Source organism: Fomitiporia mediterranea, assembly GCF_000271605.1.
Source record: "Fomitiporia mediterranea MF3/22 unplaced genomic scaffold FOMMEscaffold_6, whole genome shotgun sequence".
Taxonomy (NCBI): Eukaryota; Fungi; Basidiomycota; class Agaricomycetes; order Hymenochaetales; family Hymenochaetaceae; genus Fomitiporia; species Fomitiporia mediterranea.
This window is the reverse complement of record NW_006760391.1, coordinates 3126565-3154537: the sequence shown is the minus strand read 5'-3', so window position 1 is coordinate 3154537 and position 27973 is coordinate 3126565. Positions and strand designations below refer to the sequence as shown.

The following is a 27973-nucleotide window of genomic DNA, read 5'->3' as shown; positions in this document are numbered from 1 at the left end:
GACTCCGAAGACACGCAAGAAATTGAATATTTCCCCTCCCAGGTTGAAGCAGCTGAAGCGTACAACCGGAATTCCTTGAGTGGCACCAACTTCCAAAACATGCATCGTGAATCTACAGATACCTCTGAGGTCCCTTACAGTGTCCGCACCCTCTCATGCTACTCTCGCGACCTTAACGGAACCGGCGTGTATCCGTTCCCCGAAGCTCGTACCACGGTTATCGACGACAATGCGCGTGCTTGCTCCTACTCCTTAACTAGCTTTAGCCAGGTGCGCGACTCTTTAGCGTCTTCTCCGATGACGCCTATTGGAAGCCATTGTCCCATCAACCGTTCGCGTAGCCCACTTGCCTGCCCACCTTCTATTCCCCAAACCCCACGCTCTCCCACAGCGACGGTCGTCGGGTCACCCGGCCCCTTGAAGGCCTTGAAGGCCCCAAAGAGGACGTACTTCAAATCAACGGCGCTACTAGATCTTGAGCGGTCTCCACTCTATAAACCTTGGTTTGGTAAAAAGGATTTCCTCTCATACGTGAGCTATCTAGTCACATGGACAATGATCCTACTCATGGCTAGCGGATCCGCGCTTATCATGTTGATAAACCTGGCTAAGCTTAAGAATGTGGGAGGCCTTTGTTTGGTCTTGGACGACGATTTTGAAAATGGACTTGATCTCAACACTTGGTACCATGAGGTTGACATGAGTGGATTTGGGCGAGTGCTTCTTCTTCTCCGTCAGCGATGAGTGCGGCTGAATACTTTACAGGAACCGCGAATTTGAGATGATGACATCCTCAGAGAATAATTCTTACGTTAAAGATGGCATTCTGTACATTGTCCCGACCCTCACCTCGGACGTCATTGGCAAGGACGCAATTTTCAATGATCATACGTACAACCTCACCGGATGTACGAATGGGAATCTCACCCATTGCAGTGCAGTGTCGAATGCCACCATGAAAAGCGTCATTAACCCGGTCCAGAGTGCACGTCTTACGACAAAGTACAGTCATGCCATCCAATATGGTCGTGTTGAGATCCGCGCTCGCTTGCCTAGGGGTGATTGGATTTGGCCTGCAATCTGGATGCTTCCTGTCGATAATGAATATGGTCCATGGCCAGTTAGCGGGGAAATTGACCTTATGGAATCCCGCGGCAATGATCTCGATTATCCTTTCCAGTGCGTGCTGATCGTTCGGTTTGTTTCGTGTAAAGCTGATCATTATATACTTCTGTTCCAAGGGGACGGAACTACGTCCGTACGTCTCTGAACTGGGGCCCTGTTGACTTCATCAACGCAGTCGACAAAACGCATGGCTGGTTCACTGGAAGGCGTACCGACTTCTCGGACGATTTCCACACGTTTGTTCTCGAATGGTCTGACACGTTCTTGAGGTCTTATGTGGACACGCCCCTGCATCCTATGTTTAATATCCGATTTGACAAGCCTTTCTTCGACCGAGTCGACTTCCCGAAAACAGCATTGAATAATACAGAGGAAATTGTTATCAGGGACCCATGGGCACATAGGGGCAACTCTGCACCTTTTGACAGGCGTATGTTGCTTGCTTTCGAGTCTAGCAGTTATTAACATCTGTATTTGTGACAGCATTCTATCTCATCCTGAATGTCGCCGTTGGCGGCAGGAACGGCTGGTTCCCTGATACCCTTGGTGGGAAAATGTGGTTCGATAGCTCAAACGGTGTGTGTTCGGCCAATAATTTTCAAATTGATCGAAACGCTGACAGTGTTTTCGGTAGACGCTATGCACGACTTTGCAAAAGCACAAGAGGCTTGGTATTCCACATGGCCCCAGGACCCCACTCGTCGTGGCATGGCTATGTACGTTTTTATTATACAGTGTAGTGAACGCTCCCGCTGACTACCATCTGTTAGTGACTACGTGAAAATGTGGCAGAAGTGTTGAGGAATGTTGAGGATAGCCGGGGATCTTGCGTTCCTGATTACCTTAACGGGTCCATCAGTAATCCTGTTGAGCGTTGTTCTAGTTTGCTTCTGTATCACACAGGGTAGTGGGATGTCTGTTGACGCCGAGTAAAGGTGATCGTTTCAATGTTGCTGTCTATCCGGGTTAAGTGTATCTCGAATTGCTTTTATTGCATGGAATATTCTTTCTGTGAAATTACATATAAATGTATGGGCATGTGTAGATACGAATTTCTATGCCTTTTACTTGGGCTCGAAGAGGAGGTCAAATTGTGTAGAATCGCTTAAGCAGTACCGGATCAAAGTTGCTGTGTAAGGCTAAAATAGGCGCGAATCATGACGGCATCTGCTGCATAGCCGTCCGAGACCGAAATCTGGTCCGGCATGGCCATGTTGTTCGCTCGCGGCGTTGTTCTGCATTGCCAAGCTGTCTTTTCTTTCACTTAAGAGACTTAGGGTTCGTCGTTTGCTTCTCATCTATCGACTTCAGGGAAGTGCAGCGACTACGACTATTCTATGCCCAATTACTTCAGTAATCAGTATCCGCCACAAGAGGCACAACCGATGTATACTCCGGGACACTCGCAGCCCTACGCGCCTGGTGCGCCCCCGCCTCCTGAAGCGGGAGGATATGGTGCGGATGTGAAGTCGCCGTATGAAGGCGAGAGGTTCAAGCCGAAAAAGAGGGTTAAGGACCCGGTGTTCCTTGTGCTTTTCATTACGCAGGTGAGTCAGGCGTGTCTAGGATCTGGATTGAGGCTGGGTTGTTGACGGTTTCTATTCTTTTTAAACTTTTGTTCGATTTGGATGCCAACATTTTATTGAATCGAAATTGGACTGGGTTATGGGTCTGATCCTTCAAACTGCTTTGAGACACCGTAGCTCGTGGGATATTGTATAATATCGGGTATTGTGTTAAGTGCTTGGACTGATCAAGGTGGACTGGGAGGTGGGCTCGGTGGAGGCTCGAATGGCACGAATACTGGATCGTCTGTTACGCTTAACAGGTGCATCCTCTCATGCTTATTCGCGTACAAATTTACATACTGACCATCTGCTATCTGCTTTATGTCAAATATGTTTTCTCCGAATTAATCGGAAACGACAAATGGTAAACTAGGCATACCGTTTACCTCCTCTTACTCGTTACGGCTGCGGCGTTACTACTTGCGGTGACTCAACTCATGATTACGCGTTTCTTCACTCGTGCAATTATGCACGTTACACTTATATTGTCAATTTGTTTGAATATGTGAGTTGAGTTTTACGGTTAGGCGCTTGAGGGCGGTGTTAAAGCAATTACTTTAAAGTGGAGTTTGTGTGTATTATTGGATTACGAAGTATTACTGTAAGTTCACATTTCCTTGTGAATAAGAGATCATTATGCTCATCATGATAATTGTTAATTCTTGAAAAGCGGGTGCTATCATCTTCACCATAATCGCGCTGTTCTCGATCCTATCGTATTTCGGCTTCCGCTCGCGCATTCCGCTTGCGTCGCTGCTCTTGCAGGTTGTTATGGATATCTCGAAGCATCATCTGAGTGTGTACGCTGTTGCGTTCACTTCGTTGATTATTCAGGCGGCGTTGAGCGTGTAAGTACAGCTATCCCTCTCAAGGCTCATCCTACGTTTAAATCCATGTCTGACTGGATATGTTCTATTCTAGGTGGTTCGCATTTGTGACAATTGCGACGTGAGTACAACTTCGAATCGTTGTCTTGTACACCATGTTTTGCTGAAATATTGAAAATAGGTACGCGAAATGGACGCCTGGAAATCCCTGTACGTGATGTGAAAGAACGATTCATTACTCGAACTTACATTGTGGTTTCAGCATGTAGCTCAGGGACATCCTGTTCATCCGCAAAAGTTGGTGGTCTCCTTGCGTATGAGATTTTCTCCTACCTTTGGACCTCGCAAGTCGTTGGGAACGTAGCTCTTGCAACTTTGGCCGGTGGTCCGTTCGGAGGTAAGTCTATTTTTATCTGTGTTTGAGAGCTGCTCTAGAAGATTGCTTGTACCAATGTCTTGACAGCATGGTATTACTTTGGGCCAAGGGAAGCTGGACAAATGGTTTGTTTAAATAGTGTCGTTGCTGTCGCAGACTAACCGATATTAATTGAAATTGTGCATATAATAGCCTAACCATCCTACACTCTCGTCCTTCCTTCGTGCCTCTACATTCTCTCTTGGATCAATCGCATTTGGATCTCTCATCGTCACGCTGCTCGAGATCCTTCGCATTGTTCTCGATGCGGCCAGACAAAACGCCAATGCAGATGGCCATCGTACGTAATCTATGATCGAAACTCTCTAGAACGTGTGGAATATTGATTCTCGGTTACTTGTAATGTAGCAATCGAGGCTATCTTGGCGTGCTGCGCGGCGTGCTTCATCGGGTGCATTGAGAGTATGGTGGAGTACTTCAATAGGTACGTTACATCGTCGTTGCATCAGTAACGTGCTGACTGGACGGGCATAGATACGCATACATTGAGATTGGTGAGTACTAGTGCAATCAACAGTACTGAGAATGGTCCATTGAAAGAGTTACCAGCCCTTTATGGCAAGCCATATATCAGGGCAGCGAGAGATACTTGGAATCTCTTCAAGGATCGAGGTGAAACAACGCGTATTCTATCCAAATCAGATCACAGATAGCTGAATTACTTTATTTTAGGTATCGATGCGCTTGTAAATGACTCTCTTGTCGGAATGAGTAAGCGGTCATTGTCTTGAGTTTGGGAAGAGGGATGGCCTAACTGGATTCTGCAGCGCTAACATGGGGAGCGTACGTTGTCGGCATGTGTGCTTCACTCTTCGCATATTTATACTTGCGGTGTAAGCTTTGCTCTACTTTTGCTGCCTTTATCAACTTACTGACCGCATGTTGATTGAAAGTTACACACCCGAGTTACAATACGGACGGCCAATATACTGCACCAGTGCTACTCTTCGCGTTCCTCATTGGCCTGCAATGCTGTGAGTAATTCGCTGCTCCACTGCAACTACGTAAATAAAAACTTTCTTCAGCTTTGACGTTGAGCTCTGCAATCGAAGCGGGTGTATCGACTATGTGCGTTGAAAAGGTGCAAATGACATTAATTCCATACTCACGAGTCTCCCCACAGTTTCGTCGGACTTGGTGAAAATCCAGAGGTTTTGGCATACAGGGCTCCTGAACTCTTCGAGGTAAGGGGACCACTCAGAATGAATTACAAGTCAGATGTTCATGCTTCCTTTACGTCTTCAGTTAATCCGTCAGAAGTATCCGAGAGTCGTGCAAGGAGTGAATGCATACTAAAAGGCGCATTACATTTTTTGCTTCAGATCGGAGGAGTAGCGAGACTGCACCGTCTTATGGATCTGTAGAGTGTATATACATAGTTACGACAATCATGACTGCATTTGGGTTCTAGGTTGCATATATTAGTATTGAATGCACATAATCTATTCTCAATCTCGCCGTCTGACATGACAACTAGATAATAAATAGCGAGCACCTCGAAAAGGGGGAAATGGGAATAACACGAATACGTTTCGTACAGATGCCAGGCGTCTGACATGGCATCTGAAATAAATATCAGATACACTGCGAAATATATTAAAGGAAGAAGAAAGAACAGGTGCGTCCAGGTCACACATGTATTAATTGTATTACACAGGTATAAAATATTTCGGAGAAATAATTCCTGGTCTATAGAGGGAGCGAACATCGGTTACCCTTATTCAAACACTAACCGTACCTTCTTCATTCGAGGCTACAGCTGGGGCACCTGCGGTGCATCAATTTCGTTGAAGATAGAAAAGCGAGGCTAGACATACTGTCTGCAAATTCAATGTCGCTAACGGTCCTTGATCTGTAATTCGTTCCTTCGTTTACTCCGAGTTAGCCTGCTTCCTTCAGATTGATTAGGAGGTGGCCCCCGAGGACGCAGAGAAGAGTTGGACCCCCAGCGGCATTCAGGAGAGCCGAAACGAATGGATCGACTGGATAAATTCGATTTTCAACTATTTGTAGAGTGCTACAGAATATTACGCTATCTTGCTCAGCGTAGAATTTCGTTTGTGCGATAATTCCCACTTACAAGCTAAAATATAGGACTTGATCTTGTATGAGAACTCTAACGAGATGGAACCCTTTGAATCCTGACAACATTCTCCAGTACTCTGCGCTCTTATTGAGAGCTAGACATAGCAAGATTGTCCCGTATGATAGAGGGGTAATCCTACACCAAATTAGTCCACTCTGAAATACAGAGATGAATAGCATACCATTCGATAGTGTCCAGCAGTGCTGAAGGAGCCCTGTTAAGCGCACAAATGGTGATATCCTGTGCAAGTTCTCTAGTAATAACTAGAACGTACTGATGTCAGCTTGATTGACATTCAAGAGGAAATAGAAAGACATTCTGACTATTTTGGAGCAATAAATTACGAATAGGAAGTGCAGTGTCGAGGCATGCTTCTACAGCCAGGAGAACCTTCAGGCAGACCGAAAGTGTCTTGTCTGCAGAGATCTTTAGTGTAATGTTCTAGAGAAAATAGCAAGCTTACTCTGATGGTACAGAGCCAGCACTCGGATTTGAAGGATGTCTACAATTGGTAAATACATGAAATATCCACATAGATTTTATTAACCAGCTCACAGTCTATAAGCAGGATTATGGTCAAGTCTAACGACTGAATTAAATAATTGTATTACTAAATGACGCCAGGCCACTCACTGCATAAGCTACCAATTCAGTTAGTCGCTCGACCTAACTATCAAATTAATAATGTCTCAGAGGTTAAAAATTACAACGCACAGCTGCAAGCGAATAATTTCGGTCGGAGGTCAGTGCACACTCTTAATTACGTACATTGCTTTCTATCCTACCTCAAAATATCGACGTTGAAGCTCCTAACTAGCAATATATATATATATATGCGTTTTAAGTGCTTTGCATAAGTTAATTGGATCATGTAAATATTTACTCACGTAAAATGCTGCAGACCTGTCCCAGAATTCCCATATAGCGATTCTGCACCACAATGATCAGAACGAGCTTGCTGGCCAAAACATTACAGTAGCGCCTACTATGAAATAAACCAGACTTGTTAGGCTAAGCGGCTTGCCCTTCATCCTTGTCATTGGTACTCGCATGTACAGAGCTGAGTTTAAACGCACCCAGAAGTACTTCACCTAAGGACACATAGTTCAGTATGTGTTTGAGAGATGAAGACTAACTATGTACCTCTCTATCCATAGTCGTTGCTAGACGAATTTTATCTATCAGTGGAGCTGGTTCTCGATTAATTATAGTACGCACGAGCATGGTATACCAAGGTAGTCAACAGCGCTACATTGAAATACATAGCCATACCGATCTCAGAGAAGAATAATGGCACCAGACTTGGATCGACGTATTCAGGGTCAGAACGAGATCGGAAAGTATGAATAAGTACATTTTCCAGCGTCTGGTTTGCCATTGAAAGCAAGTGTACTAAACATTAGGCAGGGTACATCCTGGGCACTTTATAAGGAGTGAACTTGCACGATGATTCGAAGTGAAATAATGCCTCGACTAAGGACGGGATAAGGGAATTCGAGTTGAATCATGCAAAGCTTCGACACAGTCTTAGCTGAGACGAGAAATCTGTGGAGGTCAGAATACGATAGAAGGGTGGATCTGATGGCTTGAGCTTTGAAAGAACAATGTGCATCATCCTTCTCTGGGGGATAAGAAGTTTCATTCGATGATTCGTTGCTACAGTCTTTGTATACTGCTAGTTGGGAAGTCATATTATTGTGATACCTTGCTTCGACACTGAGCCAGTGTGTCAACTTGAAATCTAACTCATTAGCCACTGAAACGAGCCCTTCGCATCAACTAGTACAAGAGCAGTAGATCCACTCACAATGTCAATGCTCGTTTAGGGGTCTGAGTTGGTGTGCAGAATTCGAAGCAGTGCATCTTACGCCCTGTAACAATAGAGCCAGTACACCATATTATATAGGGGAAAAAATAAGCCAAACACTTTAATGTTCACTTGCTGCTCTGCTTGAAAGCAATCGACAGTTATGCAAGTCTGGGAAGTGCACAGAAAATTTAGACAGATACATGCCAGTTAGAGGAATGGTATTCTTGTTCCTTGTCGAACTTTTTTGATAAAATGACCAATTAAAGCAGGCATTGTTACTGTAAAGTACTAGATGTAAACAATGAATCAATATTTAATGACTGTTTCCCAGCAGAAGATCTTGCGAAAAACAGAATCTTGGAGGCTAGCAAGCACGAAAAACCTTATCAATTTTGTTCTCCATACAGGTTGGAGGGATATTCGGTACGAAATTCTGGTGGTGACAGAGACTGAGTGCGTTGTACGAGTTGGTATGGTACAGTAAGTTGTGTGCACATGTTTGCATTCCACGATCGGCGTTTGCTGACTCTGAGTTCGAAACCATCTTCACAGTATCTCTGGTCCCTGGCTGCCTCTGGATGCAATCTTCATTGCAAAAATGCAGTTTGAAATAATTGCTAAGTGTCCTGTGACAAAAGCGCGTGTTACAAAAATGACTCTCGCCCGTGCGCCTTCATTCATTCATCCACCGTCAGTGCGATCTAACAATGCCGTATCTACATATATGTGTGGCATCAAGACGGACCAACGATGCTACCGACTTTCATGCCTGTAGCGACCCAAGCAGCCATCAAAGGCCTTACGTCTCATCAATTGGAAGCGATCGGAATCACGCTTATCTTGAATAATACATATCATTTGAACTTGCGTCCGGGAATTGATGTGTTGGATGCTGCTGGCGGAGCACATAAGCTTCAAGGATGGAAAAGAAACTTGCTGACGGATAGTGGCGGATTCCAACTGGTTTCTCTGAGCCAATTTACAAAGATTACGGAGGAGGGGGCATTATTTGCAAGCCCGTTTACGGGGGAGCCAACCATGCTGTCCGTGAGTCATAGTAATGGGTTGAATGCTGGATGGATTTTGAGTCGTTAATTGGAGTAGCCAGAGCAGAGTATGGCGATTCAACATTCAATCGGTGCTGATATCATAATGCAACTTGACGACGTCGGTAGGTTACCGAACTTCCGAGATTTTGCGCACGGAGAAGTCTGATATCGACCGGACTCCAGTTCCATCTCTTCTCATAGGACCTCGCGTCGAGGAAGCAATGTGGCGTTCCGTACGATGGTTAGACCGATGTATCACGTTCCATGAAGAAAGTGGGAAGAATAAGACGCAGAACTTGTTTGCAATTGTGCAGGGAGGGCTAGATACACGATTACGAGAATTGTGCCTTGAGGAGATGATCAAGAGGAAGGAACACGTACCTGGATATGCTGTCGGAGGACTTAGTGGTGGAGAAGCAAAAGGTTTGTGAGATGTTGCTGCTAATCCGCCAAGAAAGGTTGACAGAGGCCCTACAGATGACTTTTGGAGAGTGTAGGTGTAGAAATCCAGTTCACACCAAAAATTGCATTCATGAAAGAGTTACAGAGTGAACCAGTGTACCGATATGTTGCCAGTTGATAGTGGGTGAAGTATATCGTTTTATCCGCTTCACTTGACCTCATTATGCTTCTTGGATCAGGACCTCGATATTGCATGGGTATCGGATTTGCTGAGGGTACGTCTCTTTTCTCCAGCACGCCCTGTGACAAATGTGGATTTTAATATTATTTTATGCCTATCAGATCTTCTCGTATGCGTCGCACTAGGCATTGATATGGTCAGACTTGCTCAACTGCACCCGAGCTGTATCTGATTGTTTTTACTGGAAATCACTAGGCCGATTGTGTTTTTCCAACCAGAACCGCGCGTTTTGGTGTTGCACTGACGTATCGAGGGCCCTTGAATCTTCGTAGGTTACCGCTATACAAGCTGTTCTCCATCGCGCTTCTGATTGTTGAAATGAGCATAGGACTCGCGAAGCATGCCAAAGATCTGCAACCAATTGATAGGGAATGCCCCTGTCCAACCTGTGCTGGCGGTATGACTCGGGCATTCCTGCACCATCTCGTTGCGGAAGAGACGGTCGCTGCGCATGGTCCGCACACTGAGTTACAAGTTCTCACCGCTGTTCAACTATACTGATGATTCGACCAGCCGTTACTCAGCACAACATCACATTCCAAGCACAACTGATGGGTCGGGCAAGGGATGCCATTGTTGCCGGTACCTTCCCCGACTTCCTTCGTACGTTCTTCCGGACGTACTTTGATACCGACTTTAGATCAACCGTAGCTGCGACGCAAAAACCAATGAGTGGCGAGGATATAGCAAGTGGACCAGTATATCCAAAATGGTGTGTCGACGCGTTGCGTAGCGTTGGTGTGGATATCTTAGAAGGCGTACCTAATGCGAAGATTATTGATGGGGGTGGTGCGAAGTGGGAATATGCGGCGACAGACGGTTGATTTATCCTTCTGCGGGCGATGATGATGCTTAGAATAACCTATTTTACATACAAGATACTCATAAGTTAGAATTGATATCAGAGGTGAGTTGTCTCTTCCGACATCTGTTGATTAGCGAGATGATGATGGGATTCATTGTAGATGTTAGACAACCTGCTGGCGGCGGCGATCATGAATGGCGTCGATTTATTCGTCATATAGATCAAAGGAAGAAGATATAAACATCGAACTCTGATTGATCTGAATTTATTCATTGGGCGCTTATCACGTACAGAAGTTGGTTCCGGCGATCGCGGCGCGTCCATACAAGAACCTCTATCCTGGAGTCTTGGTCTTGAGCAAGGCTGGTCACCGGAAGTTCTCGTTTATACTCTATCTTCGCTGAGATCGGACTTCTATGCTATGGATAAAGCGTTGCTATAGACGCCCTGTCAATTGCTTCGTATCGAAAGATAATTCACCATCAAGAAGTCTCGAAGAACTGTCAACAATCTTGATTAAAACACTACTATCGACCTTCCTGCCGGATGTCCGGCGCACCTGTGCTCTGCGAGGATCTTAAATGTCACTCATCTATCCAAGGGGCTTTCGAAGCTAATGCACCCCATTTCTGGCATCCGAAGTCTTCGTGCTAAAAACAGCAGCATTATGAACGTCAACCCTCGACGATCCCAAGCCTGACTATGACTTACAGGCTAGAAACGCTCCTTTATCTCATCTTTCTCCACCTTCTCATCCAAGCTACCTCTTCGTATGGAACTCTGCTTAACTATACCATAGATGATACTCCTGGTGATACGTCTAACGCGGAAGGCGGGGTGGTGTATGACTCGTCTTGGGCATCGTCTACGGACTGTGGTCATGGGGTGTCCTCATCCAGTGAAGGCAAGCATCCGGCATGCGGTCTTCTATTCGATCGTACATGCGCATCAAACGGGACTTGGCACGCCGTGCTTGGCGCAGGCAGCATGAGCATTCTCTTCAACGGTGCGTTTGTTGCTATGAATCAAAAATGACGATGACTCACGATGTTTACAGGCTCGTCCCTTTCCGCATACTTCATCGCTCCAAGTGTGATATTAAAGCACGATGGATCGGTTCCAACACAAGTAGGAATTAACGTATCTTTCATTCTCGATGGACAATATTCGCATGACTTTGTACATGTCAACCAGTACGGAACACCCGAATATAACCTTGTCGTATTTACAAGCACTTCGATGGTGGCTGGGGTCCGTAATCTCACGATAGTGAGTTCGGATTCGCTAGTTAGTAAAGGCGTGTCCCTCCGGACTGCTGCGATCTTTGATTATGCAGTGTATACGTACGTTTCATACGTTCTCACCATCGACTTCAGTCACAAATCTGAATTAACGCATACATGCTATCTGTGACAGTAATGACGATGGAGCTGGTATGGTAACCGAAGGCCTCCGTACTGGAATGGTTATATTCGGCACCATGGTTGGGTTGGGGATGTGCTTTGTGGTGGTCGTGCTCGCTCTCTTCCTTCGGTTGCGTACTCGACAGCGTAAGGCGCTTTTGAAAGTTGACACATGGAAGGCTCCATTGCCTAGCCTGAGTGTCACAAATGTTGATGGTGGGAAGACAGAAGTGATTTCTCAGTCGCCTCACTGGGAACGTTTCGTTTGGCAAAATAGAGGAAATCGAACGCATGGAACCAGCACATCTACGGCTCATTTGCAAGATACCTTGCATTCTCCAAGGTCAGGATCACGGTTCCCTCTAACGCAACTCCGTCGCGGCAGCGCATCGCGCCTCGAGGCAGGCGTGAACCCCATCCCCAACACGAATCCTCCTCCAAGCGTCCGAAACTCACTCATAAAAGGTGTAGATGACGTCTTGCGCAGAAACGCTGTTGAGTCGCTTGATGAGGGGTATTTCCGGAGGCGGAGCACGCTCAGTCGACTCGGGATTCCCCTTGGCGGGAATTCAGGTATAACTGGTACGCGTGGAACGGAATCAAGGCCTGAGACTGCTAGAATCCACCTCGCACCATCCTCCTTATATCTCAGCTCACAGCTACCCGGGCCGTCAATATCAACGACGGTGACGAAGCGTCGCACGACAGTAGGACACCGACCCGATGGTCGTGCTACTTCAAACTCAAACTCGAGTCTCCGCGTCGGTGTCGGCTCCTCGTGCACCAACACACCGGACACACAATTCCAGATGCAACACGATCAAGCACTCATCAGGCGACTTGAGGCGGAGATACAAGTACTTCGCACGGAGAGAGAGGTCAGACTTGATTTGGCTCGATTCGAGCTTGGGTTTTCCGGGGACTGTGGGGAGGAGTTACCAAGTTACGATTCGGTTGCCTGAGGAAGCTTTGTCGAACAACGGATTTTGATACCCATTTGCCGTATTTATTCCTATGTAAATGATTCGCATCGATTGGACCTCTGTACAGATTATATCCCGCCCAATTTTCTTATTACAAGGGTTTTCTCATTGTTATGGGATCTCCTATGGCGTGAAGTACAACATTATTCACTCATGCAACAAGATCCCTAGAATACTTTGTATTTACTTTGTACAGTATCGTTTATGGCTGGGCCATGGACCAGACAAGCAGAATATATTCTGACAATGAATGTTGTGCAGCGTTCTACGAATAATCCCTGGGATAGGCAAGAAAAGATTTTTCTTTTATTCAGAAATTCGTTTTGTTGTGGTGTGCATATATGTGCATTGAGACGATATTACGTACTAACGTGTGCTATAAATAGGTGTAGTGATGTCACGGTGCTATTTCGGGTGCTCTGTATCATTTATATACGATCGCAGCAGCGTAACGTCTGCTCGACTCTGATCTCAGACACTATCCAGGTATCCTGATCCTGATGTCTTCCACCGATAATCAAGCTGGTCTGTCCACGTTCAAAAAATCTCAGATTATCTCCTAAACTGACTGCAGACAATTTCTGTTTAGAAGCAAGCCTCAGCGCACAAGCGCTGGCTGCTGCTGTCGAGAACTCAGACAGTCGCAAGCACGACGTCACACAGGGCATCCACGGACATGGAGACGAAGAACAGACCGCACCAGGTCACAAGCGCTATGCGTGGCTCGAGAAGCTCATTCCTGGTATCGAGAAGGTTACGGTGAAGTATCATGGAGGTAATTTTGTTGCGCTGCGCGATCCAACGAAACCACCTGGGAGTGTGAAGATATTCGAGAGCATGCCAATTTATGCAAGGTCTGTGTACACAAATTAGTGCGATGAATCAATTGTAGTGATTGTATTGGATCCGATTTTAGGATTGGTATGCACTTGCTGTTTTACGGGAAAGAGCAAGTGAGACTGTTGGAAGGAGGAAAGCTTGAGAGTCGCTTTCGTGAACAATCTGAAAAGGTAAAATGCTCGAGGGCATGTAGTCAGTCGTAGTCAGTCATAGTCTGATTCTTTTTTTCCACAGCAAGGAGCAATATACGATTCTCCGGGAAGCGTACACTCGATCCCGTCGTTCATCCAGACTTACAATATCGATACTTCGGAACTCCTCGAACCAGACATTACCAAGTATCCCAACTTCAACTCATTCTTCTATAGGTGTGTATATAGTCACGATTGATGCAAGAGATTAGCAGAACCGTTTTGTAGGAAATTGAAGCCTGGTGCGAGACCACTGCAGGATCCGAATCCTCAAAGGGTATGTTCAGCTGCAGACTGCAGATTGACAGTATTTCAGACACTTGAGGAGGCCCAGAAAGTCTGGTGAGGGTTGTGTTTATTATTTTTAGTATCTGAGTAAATGTATTACTCTCCATAGGATTAAAGGAGATGAGTTCTCCCTTTCAGCCCTCCTTCACGGACCATCCACATCACACACGCATAAGGACAATCCCTGTCCTGACCCGAACCCGGAATACACAATTCCCGCAGCAGGAGCCTCAATTGCCGCGTTCCGGCTAGCACCACAGGATTATCATCGCTTCCATTCTCCTATCTCCGGCGAGATTGTACACGGACCTGTCGAAATCCCAGGAACATACTACACCGTTAACCCACAGGCCGTAACAGAAGTCGACTTCGACGTCTTCACGGCGAATAAGAGACACGTCGTCTACATTAAAGAAGACGTAACGGGAAAAATTGTTGCGTTCGTTGCTGTAGGTGCTCTTTTGGTTGGCTCTATCGGGTGGAGTAAGAAAGTTGGTGAGAAGGTAGAGAGAGCGGAAGAGTTGGGATGGTTTGCGTATGGCGGAAGTACGGTGTTACTTGTGTTCCCTCAGGGAATGGTTAAATTCGATGAAGACATTGTAGTGAATTCTCAAGGCGCGTTGGAGACACTAGTGAAGGTATGTAAAACGTTATTAATTTTTTATAACCTGGTCTTACTCGATGTGTAGGCTGGAGAGGCAATAGGAACCCTCTTGTAAATTGATATGCGTTTGATATGCGGAGACAGGCGAATCAGCGTATTGCTTGGACTCAAATGCTGATCACTGACATTGGATTGCCATATTTTTCTCTTCTGCTCATGAATGTATCATCGAGTGTACAGAATACAATGGAATCGTTCGCTATGTAAGATACAGATTGCCCGAGATGAAATAGAAAACCGAATCCACCAATCTATTAGATCAGGTTGCTATGATCCAACTATCGATACATTTCCCCTTCCCTTTGGCTATCTTCCTTTCCAGTCCCAGTTATCTAGTGTCCGATTACCTTTCCGCGGCCCGACTTTTGACCGTGGTTTACGAGCTCCATTCGAGATAGCAGGAGACTTGCCATGAGATGCAGAAGCAGACGCCTGCTTGATAATATCCTTACTTAGACAAAAGTCGATATGCGCGTTCAACGCGGCGTTATCCCGCGTGTCTAATAATTTGGCGCAGATTGGGCATTGTTGGGTGTTGTTTTCGTCTAAATCGCGTTCTGGGGTTGACGGATCCAAATTCGCGTTGTGTCTCTGGTCTTCTCCAGCATCAACGTAGGTATCTCTACTCGTAGAAGATGCAGGCTTTTTAAGAGACTCGTTGTGAATGTCGGCTTCCAATGCATTGTCAAGCTCGTCCGGGAACTCTGACATCTTGATTGCGTCTGCCTCTTCCTCATCTACGAGTCGTTGAAACTCGTGTAACTGATCATCTGCAGAGCTGTCGAGCTTTCGCCTCTTTGTAGAAGGTTCAGAGGGGTTAGTTGTACTAGATAGGAAGAACTGTTGAGAAGAAATTGATAACGTCAGATATACTCATCCGAATGTAACATGAAACTAATACACACCCGTTTTATCCCTTGATCTGCTCGAGCTCGGAGATCCTTCAGCTTTGTTACTCGTAATCCGATCAGTCGCAGGCATAAAGGTAGCTCTGGTTTTAGTAGCTCTTTTCCCGTCTTCATAGCACGAAGAGACATCAACGAAAGTCAAGGCATGCGAAAATCAGGCTTGCTACGCACGTTGAACAGATCCTCTTTCCGTGTGATCCACCGGTTGAAGGACTTTGCCCTTGTGTAAACTGATTAGATCAACATGCATTAGATTTCTTGGGCAATCTTGTGGACAATCGAGGTAAAGCCTCAAATAATAATTACCTTGGTATGTATTGAGTTTGTACTTCAGTGTAACTGTCTTCCCCGCCCATCCATTGTCTCGCATATCATTCTCGAGCTCCTCGGCTACTTCTTCAAGCTTCTCTAACAGTTTCTCATGGTCACTGATAGGAGTGAAGGTTCTGTGTACTTCATTGATCAGGTTATCTCTAAAGCGTGAAGGTGGACCCACCTCTCGGCTCCGATGCTCTTTCGCTCGTCACGCTGGTAAGGTTCCACAACGTTCGAGGCTATACCAAGGTAGGCACTATACAAGAATATCTTTGAGAAATAGTGGTCCATTAGCCATATGACAGCTCTGTGAGCATATATATCTCCGCATGTCTGCATGGTTGCTCTTGTTGGCCAATCAAGGTTGGACAATATTCAGGTTTAACAATTACCTTGACGCCGATAGAATCGAGTAGACGTTCGTGAACTCGACCTACACCTGGTAATTTACGAATAGAAAGGTCACGCATAAATGCAGTGATCGCGTCGCGCTCAGATGGGAGGGCGAATTGTCCGTTAGGTTTGTTCTAATTTTCGTCAGTAATAGAGTAAAGTGCGGGCTACTTGCCTTACCTTATCGGAGCAAATCTGAGAAGAGCAAAAATTATGAGAGATAAATCACAAGTGCATATACACTGTACAGGTCGTACTTTTGCAAGCATCTATAAGATAATATTTAGCCGAGAAGAGATAGATCGAGGTATTGTTTGACCTGACCTTATTGGAAGCTATCCCAGCACTGGCAGTGAGCTTCGTCTCTTCATGAACCTTTTGTCGCATTTCTTTGACACAGTCTTCAGGAGATATACCGTGTTGCGCGCAGTATTTCGTGATGCTGAACCAAATGAAGCCAAGTGCTGGTATTAGGCTTAGAATGAGTACAATTAAGCAAAACGCGCACTTGAGGTAGCCCTCGTCGCAGCCAGCGACGATCATGGTTGGATCATATTCTTTGAAGATGGACATGACTTTTCTTGACATTTCCGAATACTTCTCGAAGTTTACTGGAATAACAATGAGTTCGGGACAGAGTTTCTTGGCGACGAAACCTGATAAATAACTTCTGATTAGTATTGTTGGCCAAGGAGGAACGTATCTAGTGGAATACCTGCCATCCCAGAGCGCACTCCATGCTTTCGCGCTTCGTAGGACGCTGTGCTAAGAACACCCTTCAAGCTGCCCACCTATCACCGTGTCTACTGTCAGTACAGTGTAGTCAGCATAATGTGGTGACCAAGCATACCCCGAACGGTTTTCCCTCGAGATCCGGATTGAGCAGAAGCTCAACACTAGCGTAAAATGCGTCCATGTCTACGTGGACGATAGCCTGACTGAGATCTCTTTCGGCCTCGAGCTCTTCTAACTAGGCTTATGTGAGTTGATCTCGAGTGGCATCGGTATTTGCATTACTCACTAGTCTGTCTGCGTCCGCTTCGACTCTCTCTTCACGGGAACATTATATGACAGTTTTGGCCTTCTCGAAAACTAACTCACGAATGTTGGCCGATTTCACCACATCATCCTTAATCTTGAGGATCTTGGCAATTCTCTCGGTAAGTTCCTTGTCTTTGCGTTTCTCATTCTATGCAACATTGATAAGAGTATGCAATACTGAGCACGTTGGTCGAGACATCAATTCGTACTTCGTAAAATTTTGATCCCTTGGACACCTCTGCAATTATTCGGTTGATCTCGGTCTGGTCCTTTGCAAGGCTGTTTGCGCTCTCTTGTCAATTACTATCTAGGCGTTCAAGTTCGTCCAGACCTTACCCTGCTTTTGTCACAGAAGGTCCGGCTAGACGCTTGACGAGGCTGGCAGTGTCTTGAGAAGGCTCTAGCGCCACTGGACTGTCCTCAATCATGGCAGTCGCGGTCTAACCACGGAATTGTAATTGCAAGCGTGTCGGATCCACTTTCGGCGCGTCGCACGTGATGCGGGAAGATTCGCGCTTTAGGCATGTCGTTCCCATGAGGCAATAAGTACCCTCTCCACCGGGGTTGTTACCTCGCCTTCAAACACCGACGTCGACGACGGCAAACGATCAAGGCTTGACTACCAGCACGAGCCTGGGGACAAGTCCAAGATGCGCAAGACATCTTACGTAGTTACTTTTCTGGCCGTTGCGGTCACCCTACTCTTGGTAAATCTATCTTTATCGCCACATAGAAATAGGGATGGGCGGCAAAACTGACGGTCGTTGCGCAGAACATCCTGTCCATCACGCGGCCAGACTGGTGAGTAGATTAAATTTATTTGCTAACGAGTGACTTTTGCTAAAACGAATTTTTATCGCGTAAAGGCTGTACGCACATCCTCCAGATATTTTCCACTCCAAGATTGTGATCCGCTATGGTCTCCTTGAGCGCTGCGAACGCCAGATAATTGATTTCCCGGGACCTGGTCAGAGTGGACGAATCCGCTATACAGACTACTCGTGCAGACCATTCCCAAGTCGCAAGGAGGATGCCTGTGAGGACGAAAACCGCTACTTCTGCACAATGTGGTGGACTGCTGGTTACGCGGCTGAACTGGGCGTAGCTTTTGGTGCTGCGACACTCATGGCCGTCCTTATCGGTGTGAGCACACGGTCGAGAAGACGTAGAATCTGGAGAGGCGTTGCGGGCTTAGAGGCTCTGCATGGTTCGTACGACCTCTGTTCGACATGTCCATTCTATCTTATATTTCCGTATGCAGCTTCGTTCAAGATCATCACCTTCGCGCTTATCACGCATCTCTATTCCAAGTCTCATCACCCATACTTTGAGTTCGCTAGGCCGAGTGAGTGCATTTCGTGGTTACTATAGTGCTTGCATCTGAGTTCCTTTATGTAGGCACTGCCTACATTCTCAATACCCTTTCCTGGGTAGCGGACGTTCTGATCATCTTCGGCGTTGTAACTACCGGTATTTCTGCTGACGCTGGTCATGCATGGGCTGCAGGCAACAGAGCTTATAGGCAGATCTCGGACTCAGAAGAAGAGGGACAGTAAATAAAATTCGGAATTCGGAAATCAGCGTAACTTCGATGAAGAATCTAACGTCAGCGACACTCTTACGACAGACACGAATTTCTGTTTTCTCTATGCTTTTATCAGCGTACATTTTCCGTTTGCCGATTTCCTTGACATTCACAAGCCCCCGATCTTCAATGTTTTGTAATTAGCATATATTTATTATTCGTCAACTTGATCCTCCTTGCTTTCCCATTATTCAAAATGAGTCCTCCGGATAGTCAACCGTATCGTACAACTTCAGCGTCTCGTTCCAGTCCCTCTTTCGTCTTCTCTTGACGGAAAAGTACTTCACCTTGCCTTCCCATCGACTGCGGACGCGACCTTTCTCCCTTCCACCACTCTCGGAGAAATGCGTCTCGGGATCTGGTGGCAACTTTAAGTAGTCGACTGCAAGTACCATTAAACGAGCATATAGCTCTTGTCGAGTGGCATACAAGGCACGCAAACGCGGCTTGCCAAGCAACAGTAACCGCGCGAGAGCACGAAGGGCGCGACTGGCGGCAATAGTGTCCTCGAGCCAGCGCAGAGTGAACCACATGATAACAGGGATTACAGGACCGGTGATAAAAGCAATCGGGAGAGTGAGAAGCACAGCCAGAGCCCACACCGCACAACCTGCAGCGAGACCTGTAACGAGTTTCGTCTGTGCTATCTCGTCCCATGTATCCCATACGGGACCCGTCCTCACCATGCGTGCGGACGCATATTGCGTCGCGACGAAAATCGGGAGCCAGAGGAATAGTCCAGGGAGTGAGATGAGAAAGAGTCCGGCAGTCATGGCGAGTCGAACGAGTATTCGCCAAAGAATGATAGGTCGCGAAACTGGTCGGCGAATACGATCGTCTTTGATCCCGAGGCGTGCTAGTTGATCTTGGTAGTCCTATTCTAGCGGTCAGCCATCGAATTGCTCAGAAATAATAAATTGACTACCTTGAGATCACGCCGGAGTGAATTTACAAATGCACACCGTTTCCGCACGAGGTCTTCATCCTCCTCTTCAGATCCGCTCGTCGCAGCTCCCTCAATATGGCCTTCCGCTTCGGCCCACTTAAACGCCTCAACAAAGGCACGGCAGACTCGTACGTAGTCTCCTAGTGCCATGTGTGTTCCCAAAGGTGCGTACATTCGTGCTGAAAGCTTCGCACAACGCACGATATCCCAAGACGGGGCGTCAAATGTGCCTGCACTGAGTTGCTGCTGCATGCGGTTCGTCAATGTTCGAATGTGTCCAAAGTCAACGGGAGCAATGAGTTCTGGATTCGCCTACAAGCCGATTGTCAGTTAGTCCTGAATTTAGAATAAATTAATGTGCATACCTTGGGAGTAAACGGTGTTGGAGGATGGAATGTAATCAATATGTCTGAGCGGAAGTGTTGCCGATGCCTTAGCATCTAGATATTAGGAAATTGTAGCCCTCTTTCAGAAATTGTACGCACATGTAGGTTATAGAGCATGTCAATAGATGGATTCTGAATGTTGGGTCATCCTTCTTTCGTGTAAGAACGTCCGAGATTAATCGAGCCACTGATAATAGCTTGAGCTGTGCATTGGGATAGCAAGAAGAATGTAATTCACCTCCAGTTTTCAACGGAGCAATAGTCGGATGAAACCTGCTTGCACCTTCGGGGAATAAACAAACTGCGTCACCCTGTTCTAAAACCTGTCATATTTGAGTTTGGTAAGACTCTCCGCATTTGGAAAGGAAAGTTTACCTTCTTGAGGTTGTCCATTACTTCACTGTTGTCGACCGCCACATCCGGCGAATCTTTCCTGCGCTTAATTGGTACCGTACCTGCTGCCTCGATAAGCCAACTTGTGAAAGTCTTACGGCCGAATTGAGTGGCTTTTGCGGTTAAGCGGATAAAGTTGCGTTTCTGCAGGACATAGATTAATATAATAATATTCCAAGGAAATTCAGCAGCGTACTTCTGACGGAATTGTTCCAACAAGTAGGCTGTAAATTATAAGCAAGGGTACGCCACGTACATCCGAAGTTCTTACACAGCATCTGTTAGCGAATTGCTATGATTTGCACAAATAATGCTGATAATAATAATAATAATAATTTATGAGTAAGCAGTTCCCCCCAATAAATTACTCCACTAACCAAGGTTCGCCGTTGCCTGGGATGAAGTGTGTATTCTCGACAACAATGGAGCCATAAAATATTTTGAGTACAAACTTGAAGAGCAACCTGGTAGAATTGGTGAATACTTTCACCTTAAATATTTGAAATTATAGTACCTAACGAGAAAATAAGGCCAGGGTGTAGGGGTATACTGACCAGCCATGCTGATGGCGGTCTGCAGTCAAGTGGACAGCATCCAGCAAACGAGTCTGCTGTGCCTCAATCCAGGGGTCTTGGCATTGCCGAGGTCCCGTGACCTCGAAGGCACGTGCGAACCATGCAGCCAAAATTTAGCAGAGGACATGCTCCCGCTCATCGCAAACGACGGCGGCAAAAACAAGAGGCCAGCTGTAAAGAACGACTCGGGGATGTACGCTCAAGAGATGGAGGAAGCACTCTCAAAAATCAGGCCTCACACTTCCTCCTCCCTTGCTCACCAAAAGATCCCTGCCAATCTCCTCACTGCTCTCGAGGAAACATTTAAAGAGCAAAATGCCGAACGCACACCCGCTGCATACTTCGCTGGATTATTGACAACGCTGGAGAGCACAGTGCAAAAGGAGAAGGAGACAAATTATCTATTAGGCGACGGCGACTTACTTCCCGCCGAACTCTACCTCCTAGCATTGATCGGTCCATTCGTCCCTGCACCGGTAATACGAGCTAGCCTAAGCAACCTGCTATCCCTTACCTCTCCACTGTGGACACCTTTAAATCCGCATGCTCCTCCGCTTCGATCTCAGCTCACTTGGTATAATGCCGTCCTACGTGCTCTGGACCGGACGCAACTCGAAACTCAGGCCGTTCGTCAAACATTTGCCACCATTCTCCAGCTTTGCTTGGATCCAAGGCCGAAAGTGAGGAAACGTGCTGCAGATATCGTACGAGATGTACTTGCATCTCCACCTAGCCCATTATTGCGACATCCATATTCGGAACGAGTTGGAGAATGGAGCATAAATGCACTTTCAGAAGTCAATTCGCTGAAGCAGAAGGGCAAGAAAAATGCAAACACTGACGACGTTGTTAATGCCGCCATTCATCTCCTTGCGTTCATCCGTCCCGTCTTACCTTACCTCCCATCATCGTCACTACCTGCGATAACGACCTCTTTATTATCGCTTCCTCGTTTAGGCAATCCGTTCCTATCTCAATCCGCCTATGGAGTTTTGTCAGACCTGCTTTCCATCCCCGACGATCCCGACATGCCCCGAAATATCGATACATCGACGTCTGATTTACTACAAGCCATCCTGAGTTCTCCGCCGTTGAAAACGGATATTGGTCTCCTTCCGCCTTGGGTACAGGTCGTAGGGAAAGTCATGCCGGTATATGCTTCCGTCGATCCTGAAGCTTGTACAGCAGAGCTTCCACGCGTTTGGAAAACTATCTTCGTTTTCCTCGAGTCTCCCGATGCAACTACGCGTCGAGAGACTGCGGAAGCGCTGACACGCCTTACACAGTGCATATCTCCGCAATTTATTGAAGCATCGCTCGGGAATGAGAAAGCTGCACTTACTCAAATCATTACACAGCTGAGCAAGGCGCTTGACTCAATAGCGTTTGTACGAGCGATTCCAGAATTGCTCAATACGGTGTCCGCTCTCATCTTTGCACTACGTTACCGTCCGAGTGGACGAGGGTCACCGACAGCAGCAGAACGTCTTCTCATGTCGCTTCTCCGGAAAATTGCGGATATGCGTGTGAAGAAGGGATTCGAGCATAAGGAAGCCGCTGACGATGTGCTACAAACAGCTATGACTGTGATTGGCCCAGAGGCTCTCCTCGCTGCTCTTCCTCTGAACCTCGAACCAGATGATCGAGCTACCGGTCGTGAACCGCGGGCCTTCCTGCTCCCACTCCTCGTCCAACTGCACCCATCCCCGTTACGCCACTTCATCTCGTACTTTGTTCCACTCACAGAGCGCATGTTCGACCTGCAACAGCGTGCGGATGCAGAGGACCGTGCTGCAGAAGCGAAGGTATGGAGCGTCCTGGTCTCGCAAGTCTGGAATGGTTTACCTGCGTATTGCCATCAAACACCGGACCTTAGAGAGGTGAATTCTATTCGCAGTTTTTATTCCTAAACTTCTACTAACAGGACACTTCGGTAGTCTTTGACACCTCAATTTGCACAAATGCTATCACAGCTTTTATATAACCAACCCGAACTCCGTCCGCCAGTTCTCAAGGCACTCAAAGTCATCGTCGAGAGTAATACTCGAGCGAGTGAAGGGACCGCAGGCGATGACTCTCTTTCCACAGAGGAAGCGGAACAAAACCTTGCATTCCTTAAATCCCAGGCAGAAAGCTGGTTCGCCGTGCTCTTTAATGTCTTTAGCTCCGTAGGACGCAACGAGCATGCCATGGTAGGCGACGTGATTAGTGCCTGGGCAGCTATAACGGATGAGAAGGTAACCACAGTTTTAATAACCCATGTCATGACTCCACTGACGTTCTACTAGGCAATGTCGAAGACCTGTCGAAAAGTCGTCGACATGTTCAAGGCCAATCTCGTGAAGCTTCCTAAGGCAACTGGCTCCGGTTCAAACACGCACTTAAATGCAAGCGAGGATCAACGTAGCACTGTAGCCACGATGCAAGACATCCTTGTCCTGCTCGTACCTTACCTTTCGCAGAAGGACACGCGAACTGTCTTTGAATTATGCCTTAGCCCGGAGGTCCTGAAGCACAAAGACAACGGAGTGCAGAAGCGTGCATACAAGCTTCTGAGCAAAATTACGAGTGCTGGTAAAATTGAGATTGACGCAGAAAGCCTGTTCGCGAAGATGGACGAAGTTGCGGAAGATACGTTATCTGCGGCGAAAAAGGTGGATTTAAAAATTGCATGCATATTTGTGTTGTTCATAACAAATTATTTGTAGGACCGCCTTACTTTCCTCAAAGCTCTCCTTCCAGCCCTTCCATCCAACGCCTTGCACGTCATACCAGCGATCATTCCCGAAGCCGTACTAGGTACGAAGGAGCCGTCTGAGAAGGCCCGACTAGCTGCATTCGGCTTGATAGTCGCAATGGCCTATAAGATGAAGGAAGGCGGTGTGGTAAAGCACGCAAAGCTCAATGGCATGGATGAGGACGACCTTACTGAAGGTAATCCAAACATGAGTGATGAAAAAGGCTTCCTTGATTATTTACCAATATCTTCAGCGCCTGCGAGCCTGGACGAGTACCTCACGATGCTTGCCGGTGGTCTCGCTGGAGCGAGTCCTCATATGATTAGTGCAAGCGTCACTGCTATTTCGCGTTTGATCTTCGAGTTCAAAGGTGCAGTATGCGATTTCTCGGCGTCTTGGTACATGGCTTATCTACGATATATCAGATGATATCTCTCAGGAAATGCATAACGAAATCTTCCTGACGTTCCTTGAATATCTCAGATCCGCGAACCGCGAAATTGTCAAGTCGACGTTTGGCTTCGTGAAGCTGTTCATTCACACTCGTCCTCTCGATTCCCTCCTTCCACATCTCGACGCACTCGTTCCAGTGCTGCTTCGCTGGTCGCATGACCACAAGAATCACTTCAAGGAGAAAGTGCGACATATTTTCGAGCGTCTTATAAGACGATGTGGCTGGGACGCAGTTTATGCGGCGGGTGGAGGAGGGAGGGATGAGGAAGCAGCGAAGGTTCTGACAGCCATCAAGAAGCGAAAGGACCGTGTCAAGCGTAGAAAGGCCGCCCGTCGCGCAGCAGGGGAAGAAAGTGATGACGAGGAAGCCGCTCCAGTGCGTGCCGTCGCGGAGGATGCGTTTGAAGATGTCTTATATGGCAGTGAGAGCGACGGTGATGCCAGTGATGATGAGTTACATGCAAACGTGGAACAGAAAAAGGGAGCAAAGGCCAATAATAGAGGTGCCCGACTACGGGTTGACGACGATGAGCCGATGGATCTCTTGCACGGGGCCAGTACACGCGTCACGAGTGAGTTTCCAAAGTGTCTCACTCCATTCGTTGTACTTGTTGTTAACTTTTTATGTGTACAGACGTGCGAAAGGCAGGCCGCAAACCCGGTGCAGACGTATCAAAGTTCAAAACGGATGGGAACACAGGCAAAATGGTCATTGAATCCGACTCGGATAATGATGCCGAACGAATTGATGAAGATGCTAGAATGGCTGGAGCAGCATATCGCGAGACGCTCACTTCGGTAGATGGCTTCACGCGTGACCAACGTGGGCGTGTCAAGTTCCACAAGGATACGAAGAAGCGCAGAAGAGACGCAGAGGATGGAGAGGAGAATGAGGATGTTGAGATGGTAGATGTCAGCGCAGCGGTAGATGCAGGGAAAAACAAGAAAGCGAAGCGAAGAAAGCCTGTCAAAGTCGGACAAGAATTCAAGTCGAAGGTGAATTCATTCCATAGTGGAGTTGTGATGCGACGATCACTAATACTAGTCGTTTTTTTAGCGTGCTGGTGGTGATGTCAAGAAGGGCGGAATGGATCCATATGCTTATCTCCCGCTTTCTCAAGCCGCTAAAGTGGGAAAGGGCAAAGGAAGCCATAAAGTGACGGTCACTGGCAGACGCTAAGTATGTACATTCCTGTACTTTAATCCAGCAATTGTCTCGCTCGCACCACAATTGTATCCCTGTGTTTATTTCCAGAAAGAAATATTTAGGAGGGTCATAAGTGCCATCACGACCCTGTCTATCTCTAAGATTACCTGCGAGATCACTGTCGCCGCAATACCGCGGCGAATATAGTTTCAATTTTGTACAGACAGAGTTCAACAACGAATGGCCATCACAACGTTATTGGATGAAAGAAGACGCTGGAAGGGAACTTTGAAGTAGCGGGTGCAACGCAAGTTCGCTTCCGGTTCGAGTCGCCGACTTTGCTTGATGGTGACTAATTTTATGTTATAACATCGTTGAAGCATCCAGAGCTTGAGCACTGTGTCTCCACGACTTGCCTGGGAGTATCTCGGTAGAGCTTGCTATTTGTGCACCAGGCGATTACTGTCTGTTTTGGAATGATCAAGTTCGTCATGTGGCAGTGGGTACAGTTCATCTGACTAAATCTTCAGCGTCCGTTGCATTAGTACAATTGACAATCTTATCAAGCTTTTGGGATGAACTGTGGGGTCTTTGTTTGATCTTCTTGCAATATAGAAGGGGTCAAGTGAACTTCTGCCGCGCCATCCGCACGTCCTTGTTGGAGGTAGGTAACCAAATCATTTCGTTTAGCCTCGTATCCAAGGGGAATAGGCTTTTTCTGAAGCGAATTCTGGACCTGCGTCTTATTTATTTCAAAAATCTGTCTAGGCATCTTTGGGTAGTGGGAACTTCCCTTTTCCACCTTCTTCAAAGTTGTCTCACTATATGAACCATTAGCATCAATCTTGTGCGGGCTTGTGAGTCTGCTGCGCAGGCTCCATCATTCTCCTTCGTCCAGGCCTAGCTTTCTTCCCTTCCCTCCTTCCGAAGCGTCAAAGGCAAGGATATGCCCGACTCTTTGGGTGAGCTTACTCCAGCCCAAGTGGTACAAGGTATACGAGATGCGAATACGACGCGTTACATCAGTGGTAAATATTTCGTCTCAACCTTCATCAATTTGTTCCTTGCTTTCTACTACTCCCTATATGCGCATTTAAACCCATTATTCATAGGGATAGGGCTTGTCCTTTTACTCTATAATCAAATACTCAGTTTTCCCGACGAGGTAGACTTTATCTGGAGTGCTCGGTCTTCCTTCGCGAAACATGTCTTCCTCCTGAACCGTTATGTCGTCTCCATCTTGCAAATATGCGTCGCAGTCCGTAAGTAACAGGTATAATCGTTGGTGTCCTAGAGCTACTTACTCTTGTATCACTCTTTTGGCTCACTCGAAAGTCATGAACCATTTCACTGAAGACGCATTACCTGATGCCGTAAGCCATACGATTACGACAGAAAGAGGTGTTCACTGAGCCTGTTCTTCTCCAGTCTTGTCAAGTAGTTGTCACGGTGACCTTCACCATCGGAATCTGCTCAATCGCAAGTGGGAACGTCCTGGTGATTCTGCGTGTGGTTACATTGTGGGACCGCGATAAAGTAAGTCCTTCAACGACTGGCGTGCATTTTCACATTTGTTTTCCACTCATTACTGAAAACTTCCTTTACTGACGATAATAGTACATTGCCTTGCTCCTGGCCATTGGTTTCTGTGCTTCATTCACGTCTACGGCAGTTTTTACAACCATTGTCCTTACTAATGCATACTGTGAGTGTTGGACAAGTCCTTTGTGCGCCTAGGTTAGTTAATAGTCCCATGCTTCTCGCGATTCGATGCATAGCTGGTTTTGTGTACGTGCCCTTCGCACATACCTGTGTGTCCTCTATCAAGCCTTCAGCCCTTCCTGGTGTCTGGGCTTCTCCGGTATGTCCAAGCATAGATCGACTCTCGCATCATTTTTTCCGTAGTCGATATCGATGCTTGCATTGTCATTTAGCTCATCTTCGAAGTCATGGTACTCACGCTGGTCATCTATAACGCACTCAACCGACCTCGTGGGAGCACTACGCCGTTGCACCGTGTCCTGCTCCGTGATGGGATCCTTTTCTTTGCTGTGCGTCCTGTGTCCATGATTTAGCTGTTCGGGACAATACATTTGATCCGTAACTAATTTATCTTGCAATCCGCGCCAGTCTCTCGCAAGTGAGTTATTTGCCTATATGTAAACGCGCGATTGCGTGTATACTCATGAACTCGCCTGTTACAGCTCTACGAACAATAAATTTAATTGTGGCTATAATCGCAAGGGTGAGTTTACAAGGCTAGGTATATGCTCTCTTGACATGCTTGTGCTAACTGCTTTGAACTAGCCAACCCTCGTCTTTAGCGGTGTATTGTAAGTAGCATCCATCTCTGTTCCCATACCCACAGAATCGCA

At 46.7% G+C, this 27973-nt stretch overlaps 11 protein-coding genes across 11 annotated transcripts; 8 read left to right on the top strand and 3 right to left on the bottom strand.

Annotated features, from left to right (window-relative positions):
• Window positions 1–666: 666 nt before the first annotated feature.
• On the top strand, window positions 667–1926 carry FOMMEDRAFT_108507 (concanavalin A-like lectin/glucanase; the record flags this gene model as incomplete). Its single annotated transcript, XM_007266965.1, has 6 exons — window positions 667–713; window positions 766–1179; window positions 1242–1555; window positions 1609–1701; window positions 1760–1841; window positions 1896–1926. Exons 1-6 carry the CDS (start codon window positions 700–702, stop codon window positions 1924–1926), a joined length of 948 nt encoding a protein of 315 aa, XP_007267027.1. The 5' UTR covers window positions 667–699.
• Window positions 1927–2462: 536 nt separating this feature from the next.
• On the top strand, window positions 2463–5252 carry FOMMEDRAFT_84458 (DUF580-domain-containing protein; the record flags this gene model as incomplete). The annotated part of the gene is made up of 19 exons (XM_007266964.1): window positions 2463–2672; window positions 2829–2953; window positions 3067–3198; window positions 3257–3294; window positions 3364–3541; window positions 3615–3641; window positions 3702–3734; window positions 3790–3917; window positions 3984–4021; window positions 4089–4236; window positions 4305–4380; window positions 4431–4450; window positions 4506–4568; window positions 4629–4667; window positions 4724–4789; window positions 4850–4930; window positions 4982–5024; window positions 5080–5140; window positions 5202–5252. The coding sequence occupies 19 exons, from the start codon at window positions 2463–2465 to the stop codon at window positions 5250–5252; spliced, it is 1557 nt and encodes a 518-aa protein (XP_007267026.1).
• Window positions 5253–6921: 1669 nt separating this feature from the next.
• On the bottom strand, window positions 6922–7420 carry FOMMEDRAFT_156699 (uncharacterized protein; the record flags this gene model as incomplete). The annotated part of the gene is made up of 4 exons (XM_007266963.1): window positions 6922–6972; window positions 7029–7133; window positions 7186–7205; window positions 7261–7420. 4 exons carry the CDS (start codon window positions 7418–7420, stop codon window positions 6922–6924), a joined length of 336 nt encoding a protein of 111 aa, XP_007267025.1.
• A 1030-nt stretch (window positions 7421–8450) lies between these two features.
• On the top strand, window positions 8451–10368 carry FOMMEDRAFT_108503 (Queuine tRNA-ribosyltransferase; the record flags this gene model as incomplete). Its single annotated transcript, XM_007266962.1, has 11 exons — window positions 8451–8517; window positions 8592–8899; window positions 8957–9023; window positions 9085–9324; window positions 9379–9394; window positions 9449–9483; window positions 9543–9578; window positions 9646–9680; window positions 9740–9812; window positions 9873–9998; window positions 10058–10368. 11 exons carry the CDS (start codon window positions 8451–8453, stop codon window positions 10366–10368), a joined length of 1314 nt encoding a protein of 437 aa, XP_007267024.1.
• A 527-nt stretch (window positions 10369–10895) lies between these two features.
• Window positions 10896–12714, top strand: FOMMEDRAFT_156697 (uncharacterized protein; the record flags this gene model as incomplete). Its single annotated transcript, XM_007266961.1, has 4 exons — window positions 10896–10996; window positions 11063–11355; window positions 11407–11692; window positions 11766–12714. The coding sequence occupies 4 exons, from the start codon at window positions 10896–10898 to the stop codon at window positions 12712–12714; spliced, it is 1629 nt and encodes a 542-aa protein (XP_007267023.1).
• A 502-nt stretch (window positions 12715–13216) lies between these two features.
• FOMMEDRAFT_20446 (uncharacterized protein) lies at window positions 13217–14911 on the top strand. The gene is made up of 7 exons (XM_007266960.1): window positions 13217–13260; window positions 13325–13589; window positions 13652–13745; window positions 13810–13943; window positions 13995–14108; window positions 14164–14692; window positions 14744–14911. The coding sequence occupies exons 1-7, from the start codon at window positions 13236–13238 to the stop codon at window positions 14771–14773; spliced, it is 1191 nt and encodes a 396-aa protein (XP_007267022.1). The 5' UTR covers window positions 13217–13235; the 3' UTR covers window positions 14774–14911.
• A 113-nt stretch (window positions 14912–15024) lies between these two features.
• Window positions 15025–17803, bottom strand: FOMMEDRAFT_134372 (DNA/RNA polymerase; the record flags this gene model as incomplete). The annotated part of the gene is made up of 14 exons (XM_007266959.1): window positions 15025–15513; window positions 15624–15734; window positions 15798–15856; window positions 15933–16072; window positions 16123–16274; window positions 16334–16468; window positions 16515–16529; window positions 16659–16776; window positions 16843–16990; window positions 17050–17110; window positions 17176–17300; window positions 17436–17523; window positions 17585–17654; window positions 17712–17803. 14 exons carry the CDS (start codon window positions 17801–17803, stop codon window positions 15025–15027), a joined length of 1803 nt encoding a protein of 600 aa, XP_007267021.1.
• Window positions 17804–18025: 222 nt separating this feature from the next.
• On the top strand, window positions 18026–18931 carry FOMMEDRAFT_156694 (uncharacterized protein; the record flags this gene model as incomplete). Its single annotated transcript, XM_007266958.1, has 5 exons — window positions 18026–18082; window positions 18148–18176; window positions 18242–18582; window positions 18637–18720; window positions 18774–18931. The coding sequence occupies 5 exons, from the start codon at window positions 18026–18028 to the stop codon at window positions 18929–18931; spliced, it is 669 nt and encodes a 222-aa protein (XP_007267020.1).
• Window positions 18932–19151: 220 nt separating this feature from the next.
• FOMMEDRAFT_85043 (uncharacterized protein) lies at window positions 19152–21246 on the bottom strand (the record flags this gene model as incomplete). The annotated part of the gene is made up of 10 exons (XM_007266957.1): window positions 19152–19835; window positions 19886–20218; window positions 20272–20338; window positions 20392–20479; window positions 20531–20615; window positions 20668–20829; window positions 20882–20909; window positions 20957–20998; window positions 21063–21149; window positions 21200–21246. The coding sequence occupies 10 exons, from the start codon at window positions 21244–21246 to the stop codon at window positions 19152–19154; spliced, it is 1623 nt and encodes a 540-aa protein (XP_007267019.1).
• Window positions 21247–21415: 169 nt separating this feature from the next.
• Window positions 21416–25631, top strand: FOMMEDRAFT_108490 (NUC173-domain-containing protein; the record flags this gene model as incomplete). Its single annotated transcript, XM_007266956.1, has 8 exons — window positions 21416–23140; window positions 23198–23497; window positions 23549–23914; window positions 23969–24194; window positions 24252–24368; window positions 24424–25023; window positions 25086–25447; window positions 25509–25631. The coding sequence occupies exons 1-8, from the start codon at window positions 21452–21454 to the stop codon at window positions 25629–25631; spliced, it is 3783 nt and encodes a 1260-aa protein (XP_007267018.1). The 5' UTR covers window positions 21416–21451.
• A 1069-nt stretch (window positions 25632–26700) lies between these two features.
• Window positions 26701–27646, top strand: FOMMEDRAFT_43934 (uncharacterized protein; the record flags this gene model as incomplete). Its single annotated transcript, XM_007266955.1, has 5 exons — window positions 26701–26860; window positions 26998–27134; window positions 27216–27303; window positions 27377–27459; window positions 27533–27646. Coding segments are annotated over 5 exons (582 nt in total), but the record flags the coding sequence as incomplete, so codon positions are not given.
• Between the last annotated feature and the right edge of the window lie 327 nt (window positions 27647–27973).